Genomic DNA, 11,766 nt, shown 5'->3' with positions numbered 1-11,766 from the left:
ATTTCATGTCATATAATCTTAGGTAAGAAAGCATACTATATACATATTTATCTATTAATATTCGAGTTTCACGACGAATGTTGTACGGGCCCTTCTAGAAAGGGTATGTCAAGTAGAGAGAAACGACGCTGTTTTACTGTAGATTTAGATGTACCATCAGCTTACTTATCCCCGAATCCATGGGGTTTTAGCTAACTTGCCTGACATCTGAGACCTCCTTGTGAACTCTCCTCTTCATGACTATGGAGTTATGCAGTCCCCGAATCTTAAGCACAACCATCTCTCCTTTTACTCCCAAATTCTCTTTAAAAACCTCAAACAACAAAAGCACTTATATATTCAACATACCCACCTTCAAATTCCCAAGAAAACGCTCATTTCCATACTATTTATTCTCCTCTAACACAACAACTCTGCAGGTTTCAGCTCATTTTGGTCGACCCACCACTCGCCGCAACTCGCTGAGAAAAAAGCTCCTTAATGATCAACAGGTGAATCAAAACAATCTCATTTCTTCAAGCACGAGTTCTAGTTTTGAAAATATTGAGAATTTGAATTACGATACTGTGAAAGGGTGTGTTAATGATGTTATAATTGAAAGTTCTAAAGAGTCAAAATCGAAACCTGTTGGTGAATATGCTTTGTTTGGTAAATTGGAGAATTGGATTGATCAGTACAAGAAGGATGTTGATTACTGGGGCATTGGGTCGGGGAAAATTTTTACGGTTTTTGAAGATGCTGATGGGAATGTGAAGAAAGTTGTAATTGATGAAGATGAAATCTTGAAAAGAAGTCAAGTTGAAGACTTAACTGAATTGAATTCTAAAATAGTATATGCTAAGAGTTTGGCCAAAGAAATGGAGAGTGGGGAAAATGTAATTCCGAGGTTTAGTACAGTGGCAAAGTTTGTTATTTCAGGTGAGGAGTCTGGTTTTGTTAATGTGATCGGTGGTATCATTCTCCATCCTGAGTTTATCCCTAAAAGTTCTAGAGTTGGAAGCATTGTGTTGTGTGGTTTAGTTGTATTTTGGTTGGTGAAGAAACTATTTTCATTTCAAAATAAAGAGGTGCATTACACAGAACTGGAGAAGGAAATGATGAGAAGAAAGCTAAAGTCTAGAAAGGAGAAGGAGATGTTAGAGAAGGGAAGCGTGGAAGTTGTTCAAGAAGCAATGGAACCGCCGATGGAGACCTTTATAAAACCTAAGATAGACAAGCAAGAACTCATGAAGAATATAATAAAAGCAAAGGCTTCAAAGCATAATTTAGCGTTAGTGGATTCGTCTAGTTCTCAAACTAGCAAATTGGAGGATTTTGGTGATAAATTCCAGGAAATTAGGAAAATGGCCAGGGAAATCTGCGAGATTGAGGGCAGGGAGCATTCCCAGGCTGATAGGAATGAAGAAGAAAAGCAGGCTGTGGACGGTGAATTATGTGATGAGATAAAAGAGATCAAACAGTATAGCGAAGATGATATGAGTTTTTTGGGGAACCTTCCGAATGGAAGTTTTAAACAAGGTATTGGAAGTGATGGAACTGCAATGACTGTGTCTTTAGTTGAAACAAAAAGCTGGGGTACTGAATTTCCCAGTAAGGTACCTTCTGCTGAGAATGAGGTTGTGCAAACTTCGGGTGCTTCAAATGTTGAAGTTTCAAAAGATTGGGTGAGAACAAAGCAAGATAGGGAGAGTACTTCATGTGTAGCAGTCAAAGAAGATGTTGTTCAATCATCAGATCCTCATGATGCTGAATCATCTATTTCAGATACCAATTCTGTTAGAAAAAAACCAAGGGTCATACGGTCGGTGAAAGAAGCTAGGGAATTTCTTTCTAGAAAATGTGACAAACAAGAATTTGAGCAGCCTATTGATAAAACTTTGCAAGAAAGTGCTGCTGTTTCAAATCAACCAAGTGGTAAATTTGATAGAAATGAAAGCCAGACATTCAATGTGGACAACAAAGTTTTCGGTTCTGCAAATTTTGGTGGAACATCTGAATCTACATGTGCTCCAAATGTTCATGAATGTTCAACTCTGAAGGATGAGGAGCATGTTCCCATCAACAAAGATGATCCTGAATATTCTGATAAAGGATATGGAGTGGGTGATTCTCAAATTTCCCAAACTTGCTTAGATCATGAAGATACCGGTGGGAGTACAAAGACTGGACCGTATGTAAAGATGGAAAACTGGATGGAAGAAAATTTTCATGATATTGAACCCATTGCTAAGAAGATAGGAATTGGATTCAGAGACAATTTCATGGTTGCAAGAGAGAAAGTAAATAAACAATTAAATACATTTGCTGATATTACACAGCTTGGCTCTGGCGAAGATGACGGTGAACTTGAGTGGATGAAAGATGATAAGCTGAGAGAAATTGTTTTTCAGGTCCGAGAAAATGAGTTGGTGGGGCAAGATCCATTTTATTTGATGGATGCTGAAGATAAACTTGCATTCTTTCAGGGACTTGAGAAGAAAGTTGAAGAAGAGAATGAGAAGTTATCCCATGTGCATGAATGGCTCCATTCAAACATTGAAAATCTTGATTATGGAGCAGGTACTATGATTATATCAAATGATCCATATATGCCGAATTTACTCGTATATAAATTTATATTATAGGCTGCTACATCACAGCACTTTCAAGGTTTGCTTCTCAAGCATAGGTTATGAATAACTATTAATTAACTGGTTCTTAGTCAGTTTAGGTATTTGTTATCATTTATGTATTGTTAACTGCTTAACCATGAGTTTATATACATCATACATCAAATTGCATAGTTGTTACTCTGCTGGTGCTAATGGTCTTTTTCTCTTCTTTTAGATGGTATCAGCTTGTATGATCCACCAGAGAAAATCATACCACGCTGGAAAGGGCCACCTTTGGAGAAAACTCCTGAGTTCCTGGATGAGTTCCTTAAACAAAGGGAGGCTCTTTTTGCTGGAAATACGGTTACTCCATCTCCTGTGAAGAAGGATGAGGAGAAATTTCTTCAAAACTCAACAAGGTTTCCCACCCATGAGAATGCTGCTACTTCTTTGGCTACTAATGATTTGAAGAAGTCTCAACATAAGGATCCGAAACATTCCAAGACAGTTATAGAAGGCAGTGATGGTTCTGTCAGATCTGGTAAAAAATCAGGAAAGGAGTATTGGCAACACACAAAGAAATGGTCACGTGGGTTCTTAGAATCTTATAATGCAGAGACAGACCCAGAAGTTAAATCCACTATGAAAGATATGGGAAAGGATTTAGATCGATGGATCACTGAAGAACAAATACAGGAAGCAGCTGATCTAATGACCAAACTACCTGAGAGGAATAAGAAATTTATGGACAAGAAACTCAACAAGCTCAAAAGAGAAATGGAGTTGTTTGGACCACAAGCTGTAGTTAGCAAATACCGTGAATATGCAGAAGAGAAAGAAGAAGATTATCTATGGTGGTTAGATATACCACATGTTCTGGTTAGTATGCAAATGTGCTATGTGTTTTTTCTTTGTTGTCTTCTTAGTATTTGTATCTTCCACATGTCAGATGACTTCACTGGATTCACTTGCATGCTTCATCTTTATCTTAAGTACAGATTTCGAAGATGATTTTGAAAATGTTATTAACTCTTTATGGTTTTATATTTAAATTGATAAGTAATTGATGGTCGGACACAATTTTCCTTTACTAGAGTTTTACTTCTTCTTTTTTGTTGGCATGTGATACATGCTATGTAAACTAAGTGTCCTACTTGTGCAAGAAAGCAATTTTGGTGTGCTTTGTACTGGTAAAGAACACAGATTATTAAGCAAATTGCCTATCTCCTGTTTATTTTACAGTGCATTGAACTATACACAATTCAAGACGGGGAACAAAGTATAGGATTCTATTCACTGGAGATGGCTGCAGATCTTGAATTGGAACCAAAACCCCATCATGTGATTGCTTTTGAAGATGCCGGTGATTGCAAAAACCTTTGTTATATCATTCAGGCCCATTTGGAGATGCTTGGAAATGGCCAAGCCTTTGTTGTTGCAAGGCCTCCTAAGGTTAAGATTTTATTATTTTTACCATGCCAAATTTATGTTAGTTATTTATCAAGTTAAACAAAGAGGCAGTTCCACTGAAGGACTAGCGATGAGAGGCTGCTTAGTGGTCTTTATTTTTTATCAGATGTGTTGAGAAGATCTTCTAGTCCTAAAGTCACTAGATGATCCTGACAATTTTTATGCAGTACTTCGCTGTGTAAATACTATCCTTTTGTGCTTCTGACAGCCAGAAAAAATATTGTCTTCTATTTTGATCTGATAAGTTAAAATTTTGTCCAAAGAGGTTTTTCTTTTTGGTGAGGTGAACTTGGTGCAAGGGTCCAATTCTCTTCACCAACAAACATTAGTGTTTTAGTCAAGCTTTCAGTCAAGAACTTATGTTCTTTAGGTTTTGCATTATTTAATTGACAATTCAATCAAATTGCTGACTGCTAGATCTTTGAATCGTCTGTTTCATTCATATTTCCTTTTTTGTACTTATCATTCCCTTTTAAGGTGGAATACTTTCATTTCCCTGACCATCTTTAATCTTCAACAGGATGCTTTTCGCGAAGCTAAAGTAAATGGTTTTAGCGTAACCGTCATCAGGAGAGGAGAGCTACAGCTCAACATTGACCAAGCACTAGAAGAAGTGGAGGAACAAATTACTGAGATTGGGAGTAAGATTTACCATGATAAGATAATGGGGGAACGCTCTGTGGATGTAAGCTCATTGATGAAGGGTGTATTTGGTTTTGGTGCCAAATCCTCTAAGAGGTAATTTCTCAACTTGTGCAGTAATTGCCTATAATTCCAGCCATGGAACATCTAGAAAACATGGATGAGTAATTGGATCAAAGTCGTGCATTGCTAAGTAAACACCTTTGTACCTCTTTGATGTTTTGATTTCAGCAAAAGGGCTAAGAATCGGGCAAAGCGGATGCTGAAAAGGCCTGGCAAGAAGTGAAGGAAAGTCGCCTGGCTCACCGTTGAGGGTGATGGAGACACTTGGCCATATAAGAAATCAGATGACCATAAAAACCGTTCATGATTTGGCCGCTCTGCTTTCTCTTATGGTTTTGGTTTTGCAAGTTCCACGAAAATGCTGTAGCAGAAGGCAGAAAGCTTGTCTTGACACAGACCGCTGACCTGTGATCTTCTATTTAATTCCGCATCCTGTGGTTATATTGACAGGTCGCTGTTGCAATGCTTATTCCAGTGGCAAAGCATAGGAATATTTGATGAAGTGAAGAACTGGAACAGAGATTTTAAATGCTTATTCCAGTGGATTTTTGATGCTCCTGAGAAGGATTGCTTCTGGAGCTAGCTCAGAATCCCCGGGCCAAGTGTGTGTTCATTGTGTAGAATGAGTAGTAACTGGGACACTTGCTCCCTCTTCATTCGGCAAACCCTAGTGAATCGTAATGACTTCAACCTCTGACCTAAAGGCAGATCGACAGGGGAAATTTGTCTTAGACGGAGGGTAAGATATGTGGCTGAGATAGGTTAAAGATGATCTCTCTCGTCTTAGGTTTGAATTCACTATCATGGTACAGAACTCTTAGTGACTAAATGACTAAAGAATAATACTAACTTACAAAGATCTCCATACAAAGTGATATGCCAAAAAATGAATGGAAGAGTGAATTTAATAAGTTTGATTTTTTTGTTTACTCTTTCATTCATTTTTTGTCACCTTACTTTGTATGAAAACTTTTGTAAGTTTTCTTTATAAGTATAATATTATTGATGACTAAATGTTATGTAGCTGTCAACAGTTTTGGTTTTGTATGTAGGAGACAACTGTCATAGCCATAGAGTTTGGTGGGTTGGTCACTGCTTCATAATTGGTATATCATGTTCATTAGTTTAATTAACATTTTCACCGATAAACATAACAAGTCACAAGTGTCGTGAAATTTTGTAGGATATGATGGAATTAAAGTTTCAATTATGGTTCTTAGAAGGGGCACATGAATATTACAGATAAATCAATATATATATATATATATATATATTTTTTTTTTTTTATCAACGGTTTCTTCATAATCATGAAACTGTCAATCAAGTAAGAATTCTAATAATCACTCTTTTTGGACTCAAATTCAAGAGTTTATAAAACTTTTTTTATTTTTTTCACCAACAGTTATTAATAAATCAATAAATAGATAAAATCAATATTAATAAATAATACCACCTATGCTGTTGACCAAAATCTTTGATTGACCTCATAAATATTTTTTTTTTTTTTCATGAAGATATATAAAAATAAAAAGATGACAAGTTACGTGGGCCACAGATTCTGCGGAGGATAGTTTCTCCAAGCAGTTGGAAATGAATGTAACAAATTCGACATGATTAATAAATCAACCCCTGCCCAAAAATTTAGATAATGCTTCTCACTTGTGTCTATTTTTCCAATTAAATGAAAGAGGAGAAAAAAAAAATTCGTACAATTTATAGCAGAAACAATTTCAATCAATGACACGAGTATCGAATTAATTTTATATATGCAAGAAGATGAAATAATTAGTTAACCACCTCATTTATATCATGCATATTCTGTTTTTCATTTTTGGTATTCCATTGTCATCAATAGAATACAATAACTGGGCAGGCCATCAAAAGAGCCAACGCAGTTTAAACATAAGAATGGCCCATGCCAAAAAATGACCAAAACTTGCTGCAGAAGCAGTTTCAGGTTGCAACTAAGCAACCTTGACAACAGATACAGGCAACCACGATACCAATGATAGCTCCAGCAAAGACCTGTAATGGAGTGTGGCCTAGAAGCTCTTTGAGCTTTCTTTGACTGATGGGATGACCTTGAAACAAGTCCTCAACAATCATATTAAGAACCTATGTCAAAAGCGCATAAAAAGAAAAGGAAATAAATTACAAGATTTTAACAGGCACTTCGTTAGTGAACAAACATGTAATAGAGAAATCTCATGTGGGTGAGCTTAAGCTACTGAGTGGCAAAGTTCCCCAGCTTTATGTATAACCAAATAAAAACAAATAGACTTGGATAATTTATCAAACATTAGCACACTTGTAAAATTGATTAGAGTGTACTCACCATAACAAATTTGTGTGAAGAGGGGATTTCAGTGGAAACCATACAAACACAAGTAATAAAATTTTCCCACAATTCATTTCTGTAGTACCCTATTTAACAATTTCAAAACCCATTCACATGGATATTTTCCAGACAGCATGACAAGAGAAGATAAGACAAGGTACTTCTAGTTACAAATAGTCAAAAACACAAAAAAGGTAGCCAAAGTCTAGTGTTTTGGCAATCTCACTCATTTCCCCTGCCTAAAAGAAACACCTAAACAAAATAGTCCAAACCAACAAAAATAAAACCTGTTTAAAACCCCACTGAAAATGGGCCTCAGACTCCTATATATATTATAGGAAATGTGGGTTCTTAGGTGGTAAGATATCTTTCCTTTTAGCTCAGAGAAGTATGCTAAAGTCCACCGAAATAGCCTTCAATTTTTCATGACACTCTCCAAAGAACAACTGTCCGCCTGATATGCAACAAAGGATAGAAATGAAGGGTCCCAAATGCATACACCATGTGAGGTAACCAGGGTCCAACATACTTCATTTCTTCGGATAGAATCCCAGTTTTATAATATTCAATAATTTAACATTTTCAACCTTAATTGTGAGAAGTTGCAATTATTATTGTTCAAATACATTTCAAGACCATGTAAATTAGCGTTAGCATAGGCCAATAGTCCAATAGTAGTAAGCCCAATCATATAGGCAGAATGAAAGGATTACAAGAACATGGATAATTCAATAAAAAGTGCACTATCCTTTACCTAAACACAAGAATTTACATAAGCAGTCATCACTCGAAAGTCAAAACTGATGAGGTAATCATCACATCCAAAGCCATGTGAACCACTAACAATGCCAAGCATTCCAGAGATACCAACCGTGGGCCACAGTTGCTCAAAACATCTAGTGGTGCTTCAGAAAAACATAACAACAAAAAGGACCAAGAAATGAATTGATGCCAACAGAAATACTAATAGCTTACTAAAGCAAGAGATATTCCCTTGATGGTTTACGATAATGTGTTTGTTACATCTACTTCGTTTAATAGTTACTCTGTTCTATTCAATACTTCTCCACCTAATATAAGTTTTGATCCAGTAGTACAACCTAGCTACTTTGAACTACTGGATAATTGGATCCAAGATACATTAAAGATCCTAGCTCTAGTAACAGCCTCTATTAATAACCATTCATCAATGCTAAAAGAACAAAAAAATAACAATACTAATCATCTTACAAGCTCAATTGTACCATCAAGACTACTAAAAAAAGGATCAGCAATCAAAGTAAGCAACGCAACCATAAAATACTTAAGCAGCATACCCAATGACCAAATATTTATACAGCATGATTATAGCCAACACATTAAGGAAAACAATAATAATGATAACAATAATTTCTTACCTCAGCTTGCATGCCAGCATGGCGTCGAACACCAATTGCATCATACATAACAATGGAACTAAACCCCAAACAAACCGGAAATAAGGAGTCCGCCACTCCATGACAAAGCGCCACTGACGTAGTCAAAGCCGTGCATAAAGCGGAGTGCGAAGAGGGCATTCCTCCAGAGGCAAATAGTATTCTAAAATCCAATTTTCTATCAACAAAGAAATTCAAAGCCACCTTTGTGGATTGTGCTACAATCCACGCAAACAAACCAGATACAAATGTGGGATTAGCAGCCAATGTGGCCACAAATGGACTGATTTTGACTTTTGCAGTCGAAGTCACGCTTAATAAAGCGACACCAAACGCCCCGTTTTGCAAGTAATTGTTACTCTTATGTTGATCTAAGATACTCTCTAACTCATTATTATGTGCTTGCAGACGTGAAACCCATTTCTTAGTTTGTGAAGAGGCAAAACCTTTGATAGACCGTAAGATTGGAAACAAAATGCATAGAGGGTTTAAAGGGAAATTCCTACGGTTATTATTATTAGATTTTGGTTCGAGGTTTTCTGGATTTGAAGGGTTTTTGAAAGAAAAAGAGATGACTGAAGAGGTTTTGAATTTGTTAAACTGACTGAATTTGAAGAACGAACAGTATGTTGGGTAGTAAGTTCTGGTTTTGGTGTTTATGGAATTGAAACAAAGAAAGCTCAATGTTGGTTTTATTATAACAGAGTCCATGACAGAGTTCAGTCAGCATTTCAAAGAGAAGCAACCATGAGAGTAACGAGAGGCTGTGACTCTGTAGAGAGTTGGAGAAGGAGATCGAGTATTTATTTACTTGATATGGACTCTAGGTTTATCACATTAGAACGAAAATACCACTTTGAGTCACGTATTTTCCAAGGAATATGCCTAAAAAAGTGCGTCAAGTAATTGTAGGCAAATGGACTTTGAGTTTGGGCCACAGACCTAGACCCGAATCAATGAACCATTGAGATTTGAGGGACCGGAGGCGGAGACCAGAAGTACATCCTGACAAATCCAAATTTAGGAACTGCCCCATATTTAATGGCCCTTCCCCACTGTTTGTAATAGGGCTTTTTACTAAAATCCTCGCCTCAGGTTTTCACTCTCGAAACTGACCTTTTTTAAAGTCCATCAATTTGATTATTTGAGCGGTTTAGAATCATTATCCTTTTTATTTTACAGAGTATTTTTCATATAAATGAATAGTATTTTTATTAATTTTAAAATATAAAAAAAATATTTTTTATTTAAATATAATAAACTCTTTAAATTTAATGAAAATATTCTTTATTTTTTAGAAATAGACTTAATAGAAAAAAGAATTAATAAATAAAATATATAAAAATTTGTAATTTATTAATTAAAATTAAAATAAAGAGTAAATTTTGACTTTTTAAATATGGAGAGTCAAACTCACTTCTAAATTTATATTTTAAAGATAAAGAATCTGTTGGACTGTTGTTTTATGGATAAATTATTTATAATAAAGAGTTTAGGTCATATAAAGAGTTCTTTGGAGATGCTCTTAAATGTCTGATTTTCGAAACTTTTTTTTTTTCAATCAGGGTGTTCGGGTCAACTTACGCACACCTCAACTAATCTTCAAAATCTATTGAATACCCTACAAACCTAATAAACTGAGTAAGACACAATTATGTATTGAAATAGGTGATCCTAAGGTTTGAACCTAAAAAGTCAAGAAATAGAGCACACCTCTTTGACTACCAAGCTAACCCCTTAGAGTTGATTTCTGAAACTTGTGGGTCTCTTTGTCAGTAAACCGATGGGATGTCTAAAAAACCTCAGTTTACAAATAGCATTTTATTGTTAACAATTGAATAAGTGTTTTTATTGTGTGCATGTCAATAAAGTTTTTTATCCTACACTTAATTTATTGATAAAACATTCAAATTTAAACTCTTTAATTCGTTGCTATAGTTAAAAATAGGTGCCAAAACATTTCGTACATGTGCCACAACTTTTACAATTCAAAACGAAGATGCCATTTCGGGCATATAATCTACTAGGAATATGCTTGTGATTAGAGTACACTTGAAGCCAAGCGGACTTTGGACTTGAACCAGCAGTTCTATGCAAACATTTAATGGGCCATGGGCTGTGATAGCACCATAGTATAGTGGACTTCAATTATTTATCCGTCTCTACTTGGAAGCCCAGGCCCGGATGGGCTTAGCCGGGACAAGCGATAATGCTATCCTCAATCGTTCAGCTAATGTTGCTTGAACTATTGGTTAGTTTATCCATAAATTTAATTTCTCTGACAATAAGATGCCATGAAAATTCACTTAATATAACACTTGTACTATGATAATTGCGTAATTAACTATCAACCATCCTTTTTGGAGTTTGGACAATAATGAAAAATAAACTTGGTCGTTGTTGTAAAGATAAATCCATACATTTTAAATTTTATTTAATCACAAATATTTAAAATAATAAATCATAAACAACTTTAATGGAAAATAAATTTTGTATCATTTACATGGGACCTAACTTTTTTAGATTAATTACATAAAAGTAAATTCTATTTAACATTTGGATTGAGTCTAGCACATATGATGTAATTGATTTTATACATGGATAATTACTTAGATGTAAATCTTTACCTTCTTTTTTTTTTTTTTTTTTTTTTAAATTTATCTACTAAAAGCATGTATCTAATTTTATATATATACACAGTTTACTCACTACCAAAAAGAACATACCATTGCATTTAAGATTAGTCTGATATAGACTTAATTTGAATTACTGTAACTTATCTTTTAATCACTTTTGAGTCAATTTTAAAAATAATTTATAAGTGTTTGTTTTGATTAATTTTAAAATTACTTTTGCTTTTAGGACAATGAATTTTGAGAAAATTTGAACAGTAAAATGATTAAATTTGAGAAAATTTAAATAAATTAATAAGCATAAGCAACTCGGCTTAATATTTTCCACCGACTTTACCATTCAATTTTCATATGGGTCTTAACGGCAGCTACTTTTCATTCCCTCCAAATAAAAGGGGTAATTTGGTCAATTAATTTACAATCAAATACCAGAACGTTAGAAAATGTCCACGCTTTCTTTCTCAATTCTCAAACCGAACTATTCTATTTTCCCGGTCCCTTCGCCTATCCATCATTGACATATGAATAACAATACCTTCGATTCCTAGCCCGAGTCAGATTCACTATCGGAGTCGCCTAATCACCGTCTCAGCGATCACACTTGGTTTACACTC

General features: G+C 35.1%; 2 protein-coding genes across 2 annotated transcripts; one reads left to right on the top strand and one right to left on the bottom strand.

The window, feature by feature from the left end:
* Window positions 1–139: 139 nt before the first annotated feature.
* LOC116121292 lies at window positions 140–5,505 on the top strand. Its single transcript, XM_031407248.1, has 5 exons — window positions 140–2,559; window positions 2,827–3,470; window positions 3,834–4,043; window positions 4,582–4,799; window positions 4,935–5,505. Exons 1-5 carry the CDS (start codon window positions 237–239, stop codon window positions 4,987–4,989), a joined length of 3,450 nt encoding a protein of 1,149 aa, XP_031263108.1. The 5' UTR covers window positions 140–236; the 3' UTR covers window positions 4,990–5,505.
* Window positions 5,506–6,543: 1,038 nt separating this feature from the next.
* Window positions 6,544–9,230, bottom strand: LOC116121393. Its single transcript, XM_031407352.1, has 2 exons — window positions 8,502–9,230; window positions 6,544–6,881 (listed from the first exon to the last, which is right to left on the bottom strand). Exons 1-2 carry the CDS (start codon window positions 9,228–9,230, stop codon window positions 6,720–6,722), a joined length of 891 nt encoding a protein of 296 aa, XP_031263212.1. The 3' UTR covers window positions 6,544–6,719.
* Window positions 9,231–11,766: the final 2,536 nt, after the last annotated feature.

The sequence above is a fragment of the Pistacia vera genome, unplaced genomic scaffold (genome assembly GCF_008641045.1).
Source record: "Pistacia vera cultivar Batoury unplaced genomic scaffold, PisVer_v2 Contig1268, whole genome shotgun sequence".
In the NCBI taxonomy this organism is placed as follows: Eukaryota; Viridiplantae; Streptophyta; class Magnoliopsida; order Sapindales; family Anacardiaceae; genus Pistacia; species Pistacia vera.
The sequence above is the reverse complement of the archived record's forward strand: the minus strand, read 5'-3'. Positions and strand labels throughout refer to the sequence as shown.

Coding starts and splice junctions, on each gene's coding strand:
- LOC116121393 (XM_031407352.1), bottom strand. CDS start 9,230: ATGGACTCTGTTATAATAAAACCAACATTGAGCTTTCTTTGTTTCAAT. Junction 6,882..8,501: donor ATGCTGGCATGCAAGCTGAG/GTAAGAAATTAT, acceptor CTTTTGACATAG/GTTCTTAATATGATTGTTGA.
- LOC116121292 (XM_031407248.1), top strand. CDS start 237: ATGACTATGGAGTTATGCAGTCCCCGAATCTTAAGCACAACCATCTCT. Junction 2,560..2,826: donor AAATCTTGATTATGGAGCAG/GTACTATGATTA, acceptor CTCTTCTTTTAG/ATGGTATCAGCTTGTATGAT. Junction 3,471..3,833: donor TAGATATACCACATGTTCTG/GTTAGTATGCAA, acceptor TTTATTTTACAG/TGCATTGAACTATACACAAT.